At 43.6% G+C, this 16,342-nt stretch overlaps 1 protein-coding gene across 2 annotated transcripts in view; it reads left to right on the top strand.

Annotated features, from left to right (window-relative positions):
- The window catches only part of adgrl1a (adhesion G protein-coupled receptor L1a), a 129,406-nt gene that overhangs the window by 64,569 nt on the left and 48,495 nt on the right, over positions 1 to 16,342 (top strand). For both annotated transcript variants that reach the window (XM_086132178.1, XM_086132177.1), the window contains exons 3-4: positions 11,342 to 11,555; positions 14,203 to 14,312. In XM_086132178.1, coding sequence (XP_085988304.1) covers positions 11,342 to 11,555; positions 14,203 to 14,312 — 324 coding nt within the window. The remainder of the gene's footprint in view (positions 1 to 11,341; positions 11,556 to 14,202; positions 14,313 to 16,342) is intronic.

Raw genomic sequence — 16,342 nt, 5'->3', positions numbered from 1 at the left:
CGTTTAGATATAGAGGTACTGTCCTTTAATTCAATCAAATGAAGGTGAATTTGTAAAAATGTGAAATTAATATGCCAATTTAAAATTTGTCTTTGCAACTGAACATTTGCTTTAGGGGACTTCATTTAAAAGTCCAAATGAGATTAATTAATCCAGATTTTTTTTTTTTGTGGTTTTGTTAGCTGGAAGACCACAATCTTTGCTGGAATATTTTCATAGTAAGCATTTCATTCACTCTAAGAAAATGTGAAAAAAAATTTTTATCAGGATAGAAAGGCCCCAGTGGGAAGGAAAGACCCACAGACAAAACACCATTTGGATAAATTCAAGTTAAGCCCGGAGTCCTTGTTTTTTCGTGTTATGTCATTCATCTTGTTTTCTTTTTTTCTTTTCAGAATTGTTGTTTTCTTGTAAAGGGAAATCTCTCACCTTTCTGACTGCCTGTTTTTGCTGTCACTCCAGTCAGAGCTGTCGCTGCTTCCTTTGAAATCTTTTTGAAGTTGTCAGGAAGCATGACTATGTGCCTGACTGTGCTCCAGATTGAACAGATTGGGCTCGATACATACGAGGAAGAACCATGACCTTCACCTTGTCAAACACCGGACAAAAAATGTCCACTGACGTAACTCCCAAATTTGTCACTCTTCCAAAAAGAGTGCAAGCCGACTCCCTATTTTCTTGCATTTTCCCATCGTCAAAGGTCTGCTGTCCCAATACTTTTGCCCACCTTGTGAAGCTTGCCCAGGCCCCGTTAATACCAGGCCTTTAGGTTTGTCTGGATATGTGGCAGCCCCTTTCAGCTCGAAGGCGAATGCGCGGATGTGACAGTGGTTGCCGCGGTCGCCCGGCCTCGTCACCGTTGACAGGCCGAGCTCCAGCCACTCATTAGGCGAACTTAGCGCACGCACTAAGTGAGCGCTTAAGATCCGAGCCCGCTCAGCTGATGAATTGCCAGGGACGCTTCTCGGCTGCGTCGCGATCCCTATCGCTGCCTCCCCCCCACGTGACTGCGAGATGAGTTGTTTTCCTGGCCGGCGTGGAGGTCACTCCAAGGACAAAAGGGGGGAGAGAAGAGGAAGCGGGACTCTGACGTTTTCAACTTCCCGGCACTGCTTTTGGCGTGAATGTCCTTTGGCGCTATGCTTGAGTGCAATGCTAATGAGCAGCATTAAAAAGATAACTGCTGGAGCGGGCAAGGAGGGCTAAGAGCGGCTCGTCACGTTACGGGCTCAGAAAGCCAACTGGCTGCCTCACAATTTGGCCGGCGAGCTCCACAAGTTGGATGTCCTGTTGAAGACACGCCGCCTGTAAGATTCCTCGCTTATGCCATCGAGGGAAACTACAGTGGCTCCTTGACTTGCCAAGACTAATGAAGTTTATGTTAGCGGCCTATGATTAGTTAGATTTTTTTTTCTTTCAATTGAGATAAACAATCTGAAACACAAATCCAGAATGAAAGCATTCGCAAGGAGCAGATGCTACGACTTCACTTGCATAACTGCAGCTCTTAATGTCACTCACTAGGCCACGCCCCTTAAAGGAGACAGGATGTGATTTTTACTTATAAGTACCATTTCTTTAAATTCTCTTTTATGTTTTTTGTTTTTTTTTAAGATGGTGCCACTTTGGAGAGGTTGTTTTGCGCCATGCGCTTACCGTATTTTCCGGACTATAAGTCGCTCTTGAGTATAAGTCGCACCAGCCATAAAATGCATAATAAAGAACAAAAACAACCATATATACGTCGCACTGGAGTATAAGTCGCATTTTGGGGGGAAATTTATTTGATAAAATCCAACCAACACCAAGAACATACATGCCATCTTGAAAGGCAATTTAAAATTGAAATAAAATAGAAAACAACAAGTAACATATTAAGAGTTATTCAGATAACTATCGCATAAAGAACATGCTAACCAGTTCACCAAACCATCAATGTCACTCCAAATCACAAAATCCAGTGAAATCTTCATCCTCTGTGTCACTTTAAAGCAACTCCACGAACTCCGTAGGTAGAAGATGCAGCCCTTCCTCTTCTACGTCGCTTACGTCAGACTCATCGTGGTTTTATCAACACAGGTCTAGAGCGGCCTCTTGTGGTTAAATGTGAAAATAACGTGAAATGATATAATACCGTGTTAATAATTTCACCCATAAATCGCTCCGGAGTATAAGTCGCACCCCCAGCCAAACTACAAAAAAACTGCGACATATAGTCCAGAAAATACGGTACTATTTATTATACGCACCCCTACTGGGGTCGTGCCTTTAGAGTCCTCTTTCATGCCCACCCGTCTCACTTTAATGTCCGCATGCTTTCCTCAGTTACTACCGCCTTTCCTCTGTTTAAGCAGCACCCCTCATCGGAGTCGCATGACAGCATTTGCAGATCTTGGAACTCGGTGCATACACAATGCATTATTAGGCCGCCCCGTCCATCTTGGAGAAAATTTCAGATGTTTAAGTGCGCCTTTTGGTCGTGGAAAATACGGTACTATTGCATCTGGACAGCTACCGACTTGATGTGTGTTACTAGAGATGTTCGGAGATTCTGTACAGGTTGTCAGAAATGTCAGAGCTAACATGCCGCGGTCAGAATTGGTCGGATTTTTTTTTTTTTTTGGGCAAATCCCAAAAGCCGAAGCTCGTACGGCTTCGAAAATGTCAAAAAAGATGACAGCTCCGCGTGGATACGGCGAGATAAGGTTCTGCACGGCATATGAAATAGTTCTCTGGGAATGTCAAGGGGAATTCATCCAGACTGGGAAAAATACTCCCACATTCGATAGTCCAAAAACTTTGTGCTGGAATTCAGTGCATTAAAATTCAGTAATGACAGTTTAGATGTGTCTTTACCTAGCATAATTTAATTTATTGGCTGATTTGATTTGGAATATTGTTAAAGTTTACCAAGGGGGTATTTCTATTTGTTTTTTGATCATTTACTTCTGTGTTGCTGCCCAATGTCCAAACTTGCATTGCCGGGTTCCACGGCTTTGTGGCGTGTGCCTGCAAGTTGTTTCAGATGTCCGGTAAAAATAAATAGATATTAGGACGCATATTATTTGATCCGCTGTATAGCCTTTCATTGAAGATGGAACTTTTCATCCTTCCTCTCATTGTGCACTGAGCGTCGTTAATGGCTAAGAGTCATCATCGGCGGGCCGCGCTGAGTCTGGCGCGACAAAAGAGTGGCGGGTGCCGGGTGCCGTAATAGACAGAGAAAAGAGCGCGCTCCAGAGGCGGGAAGTTAAAGAAAAAAAGAAAAAAATGTTCTTGTCAGACGGTCCAAACATCCATTCACCCCCAGGCTTTAATTACTGTGTGAGGATAATGATTCAAATCCAATCATCTCTCTCTCTCTCTCTCTCTCTCACTCTCTCTCGCTCTTAATTTGTAGCTTGAAAGCAAGCCCTTCATCCCCGCGCAACCGCCACCCGAGAGTAACACCAGTCGCGCATTGCCCATGCAGAACAGCGCATAGAATTCGAGAATTAGCTTGCGCCATTCTCAACCCCAACGTCAATTTATCAGCCGTTTCATTTATTTGAACCGGAGAGATATTCAAGCGGAACCGCCTCAAAATACTCGCCAAGTACCTCCATCTTGCCCGTTGTAAAGTCATTCGCTGCCGTTGACGTTTCTGTTCGTCAACTGATGTCCAACCTGTTACTGCCAATGATGAATATTTTAGTTTTAGTATATCACTTTTTGAACAGGAAGGTTATTTCCAAATATGTTCAGACAAATACGTTTGAACATGATGTGTTCAGTTTTTGGTATTTGTCTTACTGGTGTGTTTGAAAATACGTTCGAAACAAGCTCGAGAGCCTCTTTTGGTAGGTTTGCTGTTTAGATTGTCACAGAGCAAAAAAATTGGTGGGTTTTGAGAGATGAGGCAAATTCCTCTAAAATTGCTGGCAAATTTGAGAACTTTGACAAGAGCTTGCTGTGAATGAGTTACAAAGACCCAAGTGCCCATAGAAAAATGTTTTTCTTCCCAAAAAGTACACTTAATGTTATTGTAATCCACTGTAGCATTAGGCAGAGTTTGAGGATTAACATTTTGCTTTAATATTGACCACAAAATGGATTTAAGTAATGACTCCATTGGAATGCATTGCACATGAACATGAAATGAAGAGTGTACCACATTTTGAAAATCACCGGCATAGGGGATGAGTCATCATCTCACAGAGGGGATGAGATGCATCTATACATACATATGGCTCCTGCTGAGGACGACCCTTCGTCACCTGGTTGTTGTGACATGCACGACTCAATGCCGAATGTGTGCGCATGCATGTGTGTGTTTTGTGTTTCTGGCTGCGACGACCCTGACTGCGTAATGGATTCCCGCGCAGTGAAGGACAATCATAGCTCATGGCCGGTCCAAGCTCATCCCCCTGCTCATCTCGTCTCAGCTCAGCTCCTCTCCAGCTCGGCCTCTAGCCATCTGGCCGCATACACCCACTTTCTTTTGCTTCCTCTTACAGGAACACACACACACACACAGCCGTGCACACATCAGTGAAGTTCCACACCATTCAAAAGCTCATGCAAAGTACATCCCCATGTGCTGATGTAGGCGCAAAAAAACTTCCCCTGCAATCCAAACTTTGGGAGTTTCAACAGTGAATGACTTAACGTGGTTAGCAGACATCATTCAAGTGTAATGCCGGCTGTAATCTTTTAATACACTTACCTGCACTATCTAATGAGATCCAATGCAACAGCCCCGAATCACCTCTGGCACTGGAAATGTCTTTTTCAATGGTAATCCAAATTTTTAAACCAAGTAGCACCTGAAAAACGAGGCAGTGTTTTTATCCCTAAAAAGTAGATTCAATGTTAAACACCGTAGCATTATGTGATGTATAATATTCACGCTATGATTAAATATGGGAAATGTACTTACATAATAAGTAAAACACCTAGTAATATATAGTTAAATGTTAAAACAGATCGTTGTTATATATTAAATTTTAAATGCACCTAAATTGTATATGGCATTTTTTTTTGTTGCTTACCCCTAGAGGGAGGCCCATTTTGAGTATTACTAATTTGTTTCATAGAATAATAATGACTTGGTAAATGACACTATTCCACTCCAGTCCTGTAGGAGGCAGTAGTGCGTATTACAGAAGAGACACTAACTGCCACACACAGCTTTATTCTCCCTTCTCCAACTCGGCGCCACTGCAAGCAGACTGCAACCAAACAAATTCCAAGTTGTGCACCCTTGACGACTCAAAAAAGAGCCCATACTAAAAATGAGAACTGAAGCTCCGAGGAGCCAGGAAATGGCTGTCGCACCCTCTTTTTCACGGTCGGCGATTTGCCTGCATTAGATGCCATAAGGAAAAAAAAAAAGATCTTGTTAATTTTGCCTGCTTCCAATCGAGCCTCATCTGGGCGAATTCCCCAGTTGCAGTCTGGCAAAGTACAAAGCCTGGATGTTGCCCAAAATGGCTGCCTCAGACCAAAATGGCTGACTTCCTGTTTAATTTCAGGCATGGGCCCGTGAGACTTTTTCTTGCGGCCTCTCATGATAGACTTGTCCACCCAATTTAGTGTCGATTGGAGGAACTACTGTCAGGGGTTCAGTCATGATGAGCTCCCCCCAAAATCATTTCAGAGCAATAATCAACACCACAATATTCAAAACAACTTCCCGTACAATCTAATTTTGCAAACCACAGCCACAATTATAAATACTGTATGCAGCTCAGCGACAGTGTTTTGGATCAGATCTCATTAGATGAGGCAGGTGTCCCTAATGTTGTGGCCCACTAGCGGCTGCGCTAATGACAAATTCCCTGAACCAGGAAGTGGATTTGTCTTCATTCCTCCCATTCTGTATGCGATTGGAGCGCCGCCTTGGTGTGTGACAAAGTAAACACTTCGGCGTCGAAATGGGCGAGCCGCAGATGATAGACGGGCACCATGCAGGCGCGCTGATATTAAGCCGAAATTAATTACACAAACACGAGAAGATAAGCATATGCGGCGGTAATGAAACGACCCGCTATCAATTAAAAACAGCACAGGAATTTTTTGAAGATAATTTATTTATTTTACAAAACAGCCTTTTCCTGACCCAGAAACAAAACTGCGCCTTGGCCTGTTACGGCAAAGTTCTCAGACGGTGTGCGACTTGCATTTTGGATGCTAATTGAGTGCAGTGCAGAGAAACAAAAATGAATCAAAAACGTGCAAAAATGCAAGCATCAATATAATACGTATGATGTGATGAAGTGGAATGGCTTACGTTAAAGAGTGCATTTCAGAGCTTCAACAGAATCAATGAAGTGAAAAAAAAAGTGTAATTAAAGCCGTTAGCAAGTTTTGAATATCGGCTCACTTCACTCACTCAACGTCCAAAGAAATGCTCCCAGCTCGCTAAACGCGCGTGTACGAAGGGACGCCAAGGCTGCTAGCATCACTTATTCATAAAACGAAATGTTACCGGTTTTAGACGGCTTTAACATATGCAGACAAAAGTGTTAGATGAAGTCGTTTTTTTTGTGGGGGGGGCGTTGTTTTTTTTCATTTTTCACTGCAAATTCTACCTTTAAGTAGTTCTAGTAAATCGGTTTACCGACATCCATGCATAACAACTGCTCTGTTGTACTTTCTCTCACACGGCAAAAACATCATTTGCCAAAGGTGTAGCATATACAGTATCAGGTGTATTTGTTGTCGCTTATTTTCTTTCTTTCCTGCACTGAACCGCCTTCAGTGTGTGTGAGGTTAGGGTTCTTGTTGTGCGAGTGGACTGACTCACCCCCCTTCCCTCACCCCCTGCCTCCCATCTATTAACTTCCTCAGTGTGAGCTTGTAATCATTGTCCAGCTGTGGTGTACTTCCACCACAGGCTAGTTAAGGGAACAAGGCCACACACTGACATCACCAGGCTTTGTGATCCTGCTGTTAGACGCCGCCATGCAATGTAACCGTACACCTCTACCGTGTGTGTGTGTGTGTGTGTGTGTGTGTGTGTGTGTGTGTGTGTGTGTGTGTGTGTGTGTGTGTGTGTGTGTGTGTGTGTGTGTTTGTGTGTGTGTTTGTGTGTGTGTGTGTGTGTGTGTGCGCGTCACAAGGTGTTTGCACTTTTTTTTCTTTTTTTTTTGTATTCACATATGTGTTGTTTTTTTTGCCTCGCCTGCTGTTTGCATCTCTGCGGCTTTAATTAGTATGCGTTTTTGCATCTAGGTCTTTGTGATTTGGCGCTGCATGCTGGCGAGGCAGAAAAGATACAAAGTGTGTATGCGTGTGTGTGTGTGCGTGCGTGCGATTCATTCAGCCCAGATGGAGTTAGTTACACAACTCAACTCAACTCAAACCCCCCCGCCGCATCAATGGGTGGCATTTAGAAACACAAGCAAGTCAATTGGCAGTGAATCATGAAGCACATGGCTGAAGAGCACATGGCAGGGGTGCGGGGCGGGCGAGTGACTCACGTCGACATTGACCCAAATGAGCACTGTGCCACTGTAATCAAAGGTGGCAAAAGTACTCACACTCTTACTTAAGCACAGGTTGTTAGCTTAATAGTATAAATGCCAAAGTCCAATTGTGTGGGTTTTTTGTTTTCCTTATTTTCCAAAAACGTTCAAATTTGAGTTAGGCATCGATGCTGTAAGGCTAACGAGATACGTGTTTAAAAAAAATACTCTGGTGAAAGTCGCAGGGCTGATTCATGTCCTTAAGTTAAAAAGTACAGACACTGAAATGTTCCTAAAAACCTGAAAACACAAAAGTATAAAGTATAAAACACAAAAGTTCTCTTCACATGAAACATTTTCCTGATTTTATTATCCTGCATCCTGACTATGCTGAGAAGAACACAAAAATCAAAACAATGTGTTTCCATAGCTATGCTAGCTAAATGCGAATTTAGCGAATTATAAAAAACTGAAAACATTCACCTTACTTACATGGGTTTATTCAGATTCGAAAGCTCATTTTGGAACGCCAGAGGTTGGAACAAGACAGCACAGATCATTTTTTGGGCAAATGTCCTCAAACAAATATTATGACAGTGTTTTCAAATGCAGGGAGTAAAAGTACAAAATACTTTGTACAAATCTGGCGTGCAGTCACTAAATATTTGGACCACTGCCTGGAATGGACGATGGGCTGAGGCCACCTTCCTACTGAGGGGCTGACTATCTATCTATCTATAGAAAATTCAACCGACGGGAGCGGCTCTATTGGACGAGGCTGCCGGTCTAAGGATGGCATAATGCGGATGTCCAACACTCAGACTCAGACTGTGCTCAACCACAAACTGTTGCGGGTTTGGAGCGTCACAGCAGGATGGACAACAACTTGGAGACAACTGGAATCCGTGTTCAATTACTGACTGAAATCATGGATTTGGCTGATCGACGCCACTAAAGAGACATAAGCCGGACGGACTCAAGGCTGTCTTAAATTCTTGGGCAGCCTGCTACCAAAACAACATCTGCTATCTCGACCTTCCCCTGATGAAAATATGCACGGAAGCTAGTCCCCCACCATCACCCCCTCCCTCATACATTCCCTTGATTCACCGTCTTCATTGTTTATGTCTTGTGACCTGTTGTAACTGTCATATGCTTGTGCAGGAGTTTTTTGCCTCACTCAAATTATCCTCAAAATGAGTGTAGTTCGAGTGTGGGTTTTTTTTCTCCCTCTCTCCCTCCCCTGTGGTTTCTTTCTGACCTTCGGGTTGAGTGAACGCTGGCGCGTTTTGGCTGCCGCTGCTCAACCCGTATTGTTTTGTGTTTTTTGTTATTGTAAAGTGTCCTTGGGTGTCTTGAAAGGCACCTATAAATAAAATGTATTATTATTATTATTATTATTATGACTCAGGTTGCGCAGATGTAAAAGTGGTCCTCACTGCGAAATTTGAGCACTGCCAGCATGCAGAGCATCGACTTGATGCACCGTCAGAGCCGTCTGCTCCTCCGCAACACTTTTGTCAGCGGCGCGCCGACCCGTTTAACAGTCCTCCGACGGCGCGCCCGCTCACAGAGGACTCCATTTCCAAGAAGTTTTGTGAGTTCAGAACCACGGACAGCGTCTCGGCCCGCTCACGCTGGCAGGCGGGCTCCAGAGAACAAATGCTGGCTGTCCTTCAATGAGCAGTGGACTTAGAGACTACTGATTTCTTTCTCTATGAAATGAAAAGCAAAAGGTGTGAATGTTGATTATTTGCGAAGCCTTGCGAAATTGATTTGAATCGTCAGTGAACAGCGGCATTAGCCGCGGAGTTAGCGCTTAGCTAGCTAACCACGCTTTGGCTAGCATAAACATTCAGGAAACAGTTGGACAATTAGTTGCACTTCACGACAAGTCGTGTGAGGCTTTCACGTAAGCAGTTTGGAAATTCTAAATTTTAAAGCTAATTAACGCAATGACCCTGCACATTGAGTTGCGTTAGCATGTCAGCTGACTGTCGGCTCCCCTTTGTACACTTTAATATGTCATTTAATCACATGAGCACACTCAGAGGTTTACTTTGACCTTCTCTCTTTGACTTGGTCCTTATATCTGGGGACCATTCAAATGTTAAATGAAATATTTCTGGAAGTATGTTTATAATGGCCCACAGTCATATTGATAACCATTTACCATTGATCCAGACGGAGTGGAATCAGTTTGCTTATTTAGAGCTAACTGTTGTATTATCTATTTTAATTTTGTCTATTAGATTTACTTACCAAGATTTTCATGTTTAAAAGAAGAAAAAAATTAAATAATAATAATAATACATAATAAAGAAAAAAAATCTTTATTATTGAAAGAAAAAAATCTTTTTTCTTTCAATAATAAAGATTTTTACAACGGGTGTTTTTGAACATGTTTGTGTTGTTTGAGCAGACATGGATGAGAATGCATAACCGGTCAGTCAGTGTATGTCTGTGACCTCAAGCTGGCATTGACAGGATATATCCGATCTGTGCATTGACACATTTCCGATATGTAGAAGATATTTTTTTTTTGCCACATTTGGAAAAGGCTTGATAGCCTGTTGGCACATATGCCAACTGTGCCACATGAGTGCAAAAAAATCCATGGGGTGTAAACCCAGCCTAATTCTGTATTTTTAAATTATTATTATTATTTTTTGTCCTCAATCAAGAGAGGCAGTGCAGTGTCAAGGTGCGCAGTGCAGGAGAGTGCTGGAGAGACAAAAACTAACTCTCCAAGCATCTCTCCGTAACCCTTGTTCATGCCTCTCAACCTGGCTCGCCGATTAACCCCGCGTGGCCCCCGGTCCCTGCTGGCTCCACACTGAAGCCCTTCACTTGCTGGCTGACCACCGCGCATGTCAAACAGCAACAAGCAAACACACACACACACACACGCCAGAAACAAAAGTGTAGACCGACAATTCGATTTTTCACATCTTCTTGCCTGCGTTTCTGACACGAGCCGCCCCCCGCTATGAGCCCCGAGTGTAGGAGTTTCTTCACATTTGATACTCTCACAGCTTGTCTCGCGAGCGTCTCGTATGCCAACATGCAGTCACAAGCTGAGTGCCAGTTTTGTGCGCACATCCTAGAAGAAACTGCCATATTACTACTGTACACTACTTAGCCTTGCAAAGCCGTTCATCCAATTTCTATAGCCCTTGTCTACGTTAAGGTCGCAGATGCACATTGTTTTGTGCTGGAAGTCTTGTTGCGCCTCTCGTCAAAGAAACGGTCCCAGTTCACTAACGCACGTGCACGGTGTGAAAGCAAATACGTTGCCAGCATGGCTTTTTCATGACCGAGTCTTACCAAAAAAACGAGGTTGTTGTTTTTTTGCCACGTACGATCAGTTAAACTATAAGAGAGGCGATTAACATACCGATGGGAATGGTCACATCGTCGCCATCGGTTGCCACCCTCGGAGCCGCACCCCACCAACATGATATCGCTTTATGTGAAATCGAGAGCTTTCCACTCTCAGCTTGCAAACGGAATCACGTCACCGTGCCATCCAACATTGTGCTCATAAAATGCTGCCATTAGTCAACTGGTATCGGCAGCTCACGATTGAGAACAAGTGTGTGATAGAAAATGGATCGATGAAGGATGTGTGTGCCTTAGAACTGGCTGGTGACCAAGTCCAGGGTCGAAGTCAGCTGGCTTCGTGGAAAATAGAAATCTGGAAAGTCTTTTCCCTACACTCATCTATTTTCACTTCTCAATACTTAAGGAGTTCCTTAATGTGTTCCATGGGGATAAAAACCAGGGCGGACACCTCACCTCATATTTCCAGCGTGGCCCGGTTGTAAAGCGTCTCCTTTAAGCGAATCAAGGTCTGTCGATTTATCAATAATTTTTACTCTCCTCCACCCCAGCGCTGAGCCGGTCGATGATGCCCTTTGGCTTGATGCGACGAGAGCTGGCATGCGAAGGCTACCCCATCGAGCTGCGCTGCCCAGGGAGCGACGTCATCATGATCGAGACGGCCAACTACGGGCGCACGGATGACAAGATCTGCGACGCCGACCCCTTCCAGATGGAGAACGTGCAGTGCTACCTGCCCGACGCCGTCAAGATCATGTCACAAAGGTCCGTCTGCACCGGCGTTCATACACCCTCGCAGGCCTTTTCATTGGGTACACCCCCGCCTTCACCTTCACTTTCAATTGACAAGAGCTGTATAAGAAAACATTGTCTTAACTAACAAAAATACGATGAAAAAATATATTTGTGGTGATGTGCGACTGCACGAAATCAAACTTTTTCTAATATTTAGGTTGCCTTGGAAGGAAAAACGAATATGCTTAACACGTTAGCTAATTTTAGATGAACCCTTATGCCTACCGCTCTACTGTATTTTAATGCCGTGCATAATGGTGATACGTTGAAGTCTTTCATTTTTTTCTCGGTTGGTTCTTGGTGTAAAAAAAAAAATGGCGAGAACTGACTTAGAATATCACGTGTCTGCTTTGAGCCGCTTTGATTCCCCTGTGAGTGAATCGCTCAAGTCAGCGTCCATGTGCAAAAAAAAAAAAAACAATGTGAGCGTGTCTCGCGTGGAATGTGTCCGTATATATTTTTATTGTTTCAAGTGCCTTTGTAGGGGCTTCTCGCTTAGCATCTGCTTCCTCTGAGCTGGGCTCAGATCAATGCAAACCCTCTCCCGGCTATCCGTCACGCATGTAATAGAGGCGGCAGGGCTTGAGGGTGTGTGAAGGTAAGAGCTCGGAGGAGAGAAATGAGTGGGCAAAGAAAAGGAGAAAAAGCGCTAAACATGACGGCGAGATGGTGTGAATGCACCAGAGGTTTCAGAGACAATGAGGAAGAAATGCTCCAACACGGGATTATGTGTGCGTGTGAGTGTGTTTCGTGAGAAGGCATGCGACGCTCTGTTTTCAACGGAGGTGTGGTGTGCATGCGAATGGTTTTCCACCCCCCGCCCCCATCCACATGCGGCGAGGAGTGTTTGCCTTCGTCCTTCCATGTTCTCTCACCTCTAATTGCTCCCACTCACGATGCCCCACGAGAGGGAGGCTCTGACGTCAGAGCATCCTTCTTCTCCTCGGGTGCAGCTGTCACATGATGTAGTCTAGTGTGAAACTGCTTCCTTCCCTCCTCGTGTTCCTTTCATCTTTTCAGACTCCTTTCAACTGCCAGAATTTGTGCCTTCAATCCAGGTGCGGTTCTAGCAATCATACAAAGATGAATATTATTAATATTATTTGAAGTACATAAAAAGCATATTTTATATACCGCATTGGCCCGAATATAAGACTGTGTTTTTTGCATTGAAATAAGACTGAATAAGTGGGGGTCATCTTATATTCGGGGTCTAGACATTATACCCATTCACGGCGCTAGATGGCGCCAGATATCATTGAAGCGAATGCTGTACTTCACTCCCCGGGCCAAAGTGAACCCCTGTCATGAAGAATAAAAATAAAAATAGCGGTAGCACGAAGAAGAAAAAATAAAAAATAGCGTTAAGAAAGAAAAGAGAAGAAAATAATACAAGAGATAACAGAAAATGGAGAAACGTAGCAACAATCTGGAGAAAAGTGGGTCGAAGATCGGACAGGTTAACCGGCAGCTGAGGAGAAGTTATGATGTAATTTACATTTCAAAAACCAGAAGCCATTCATTTACGAATGTGATTGCACTTTAGTTTACATCTTTAAATGTTCAGATGTTAAGATTTGAATGAGGCAAAATAACATGCTTTTTCTCTCAAATATATTGTTCTAATCGTTTGTTTCGGATATACTGTAGTTATTTTCTGTATAAAAAAATTAATTTGGTGTTCAAAAAGTCTTTTTTCAAACTTGAGTCTTGAGAAAGAGGGGGTCGTCTTATAATCAGGGCCGTCTTATATTCGGGCCAATACGGTATATACATATAAAAAAATATGGCGGCCCAGTGGTCGGCTGGTTAGCGCGTCACAGTACAGAGCTGCAGGGTTCGATTCGAGCTCCGGCCTTCCTGTGTGGAGTTTGCATGTGCTCCCCATGCCTGCGTGGCTTTACTCCGGGTAGTCCGGTTTCCTCCCACATTCCCAAAACGTGCATGGCAGGTCATGCCTAAAGAGACATAAGCCACGGACTTAAGGCTGTCTTAAATTCTTGGGCAGCCTGCTACCAAAACAACATCTGCTATCTCGACCTTCCCCTGATGAAAATATGCACGGAAGCTAGTCCCCCACCATCACCCCCTCCCTCATACATTCCCTTGATTCACCGTCTTCATTGTTTATGTCTTGTGACCTGTTGTAACTGTCATATGCTTGTGCAGGAGTTTTTTTGCCTCACTCAAATTATCCTCAAAATGAGGGTAGTTCGAGCGTGGGTTTTTTTCTCCCTCTCTCCCTCCCCTGTGGTTTCTTTCTGACCTTTGGGTTGAGTGAACGCTGGCGCGTTTTGGCTGCCGCTGCTCAACCCGTATTGTTTTGTGTTTTTTGTTATTGTAAAGTGTCCTTGGGTGTCTTGAAAGGCGCTTATAAATAAAATGTATTATTATTATTATTATTGTAACACTCTAAATTGTCCCTCGGTGTGAGTGTGAGCGTGAATGGTTGTTTGTCTGTGTGCCCTGGGATTGGCTGGCATCCAGTTCAGGGTGTCCCCCGCCTACTGCCCAAAGAAAACTGGGATAGGCTCCAGCACGCCCCCATATGAGGATAAGATAAAATGGATGGATATATTATGACAAAATGTTTGATATCCTCTCTTCTACCGTCTAGGTGTAACAACCGCACTCAATGCGTGGTGGTCGCCGGGTCCGACGTGTTCCCTGACCCCTGCCCCGGAACCTACAAGTACTTGGAGATACAGTACGAGTGCGTCCCCTACAGTGAGTACACTCCCTTTCCACCCCCCTCCCCCTCCTCCTCAAACGTTTCCACGAGCATCCCGCTTGAGTATCCCACCCTTGCCGCTCTCGCGTCAACCCTTCAAAGTCCTCATGACGCTCAGACACGCACACGGGGCCATTCTGTGGATTGCGCACACGATCCACAAACAGGCACTCTAAAACATGTTTCTGACTCGTTCGAGGGCCCCTGCACTCCCAATGACTTTCCCAGTAATTCTTGGTCTTTCCTCTAAAGTGAATTTTTTATTTTTTTTTAATTCTAAGGTACAATAGAACCTCAAGTTATGATCTAAATTGGTTCCGCGAGCCCGTTTGTAACCGTTACATGAAGTCAAGGTCATACAACAGGTGTTGATGTCCTCACGTTGTTCTTCTTTAGGCTGGAGTTACATTTCAAGTCCAACCCACTGCCCAATTCCAATACAATTCCTCAATTTGACTTTTTGTTTTTGTTTTTGCTGTCTATATACATTAACATATCAAGTGACACATTATTCGTACAACGTATCTGATATGAAATGACAAAGTGTTTTGTTGCCTTTTGCTGACTCTCTTCTACATTCTGAAAAGTGCTTCGCATTTTGAATTGTCCTCCAAACTATTTGAGATGCACCATGACATCCAGTAGATGGCGCGAAGAGTAGGGCTGACTGATTAATCAACTGGCCGATGTATTCTGCCGATATTGGCTCTTTTTTTTTGCCAAATGTTTTTTTTAATTACACATTAACACATTACAACATCAGAGAAAGATAATGACATTCAAACATTTTCCACCACCCCCCAAAAAAATCTGCAAAAATATCGGCTGAACAAATACGACAAAATATTGTAAAATAGTCAAATATACTGCCTGTAATTTATATCTTCATTATGGAAAGTGTTAAGGGACCCAAAAAAAAATTGTTTTAATTAATCGGCCAATTAATCGGTTATCAGAATTTTATTCCTCTAAATATTGGAATTGGCATCTGCATTAAAACAACAATTTCTGGCCCTAGTTAAGAGTTTAGTGCTATTTTCTTCAATGTGGAGCATACATCAAGAGGAAAAAAACCCCAAAACCTTTTTGACCTTATCTTTTGTTTCACCGCTTGATTTTTGTCTTCAAATCCTCTGTCATGCCATTGTAAGCGTACTTTAAACGTCACCGTACTGCTGTGCTCTTGTGCTAATTTTCCAATCAAAACAAGAACTGGAAGGGTGTGCGTGTAGTGCGTTCAGTAGGACAGGAGTGCAAACACAAAGACGCCATTACTTAAGGTCGCCATGGCAGTGCCTCACACACACACACATCCGTGGACCCCCCTATTTTATTTTTTGCACAGATAGGCAAAGGATATACAGTCGAACCTCGTTACAACGTACCTTGGGGGACATAATGAATCTGTAGGCTATAGCGGTAGTTCCTTGTAACCATTTCCAATAAAATGGCCGCCAACTGCGATGTACAATACAGTATGAAAATTTATAGATGTAAAAACATGAACATGGAAAAAGCCGTTTACGATCTGTTGGCCTCAAAACGTGCCATGATTTTGTTGCCATTACAGACGATTGTCGAAATTATTGATTTTGCCATTTCATAGTCTCAGCTGATCTTTGTCTCTCCCTTTTGAAAGTGAGAGACAATTTCAGCCTTAAAGACAGCGAGATCTGCTTACCCGACAAGTTTTCAGACCGTGTGCTCAGGACCGCGCCGTGCCTCCGGAAGTACAACAACGTACGAGTTGATCAGTAGTGTTGCTAAGCAACAGAGGGGAATCCGGCCCTGTACCTTTTGTTCATAAGCAAGGTCGCGGCGACAATTAGCTTCCCACGGTTCCTTGTAACCATTTTACTGTTTTGTGTTAATTTACATTATTTAACCCTTTCATGCACCAATAATGATAACCTGTAACCTGACAACATGATAGGCTGTCCACTGTAGTGACCGCTGTCCCTGAAAGGGCAATCGGCAAATGGAAAATGTGAAATCGGGACTTTGAAATGGGAAAGTTCCAGGGGTG

Source organism: Hippocampus guttulatus, chromosome 16 (assembly GCF_054856545.1).
Source record: "Hippocampus guttulatus isolate MCC_2025c chromosome 16, RoL_Hgut_1.0, whole genome shotgun sequence".
Classification (NCBI taxonomy): Eukaryota; Metazoa; Chordata; class Actinopteri; order Syngnathiformes; family Syngnathidae; genus Hippocampus; species Hippocampus guttulatus.
Note: the sequence above shows the minus strand (reverse complement) of the source record. Positions and strands in the feature narration are given on the sequence as shown.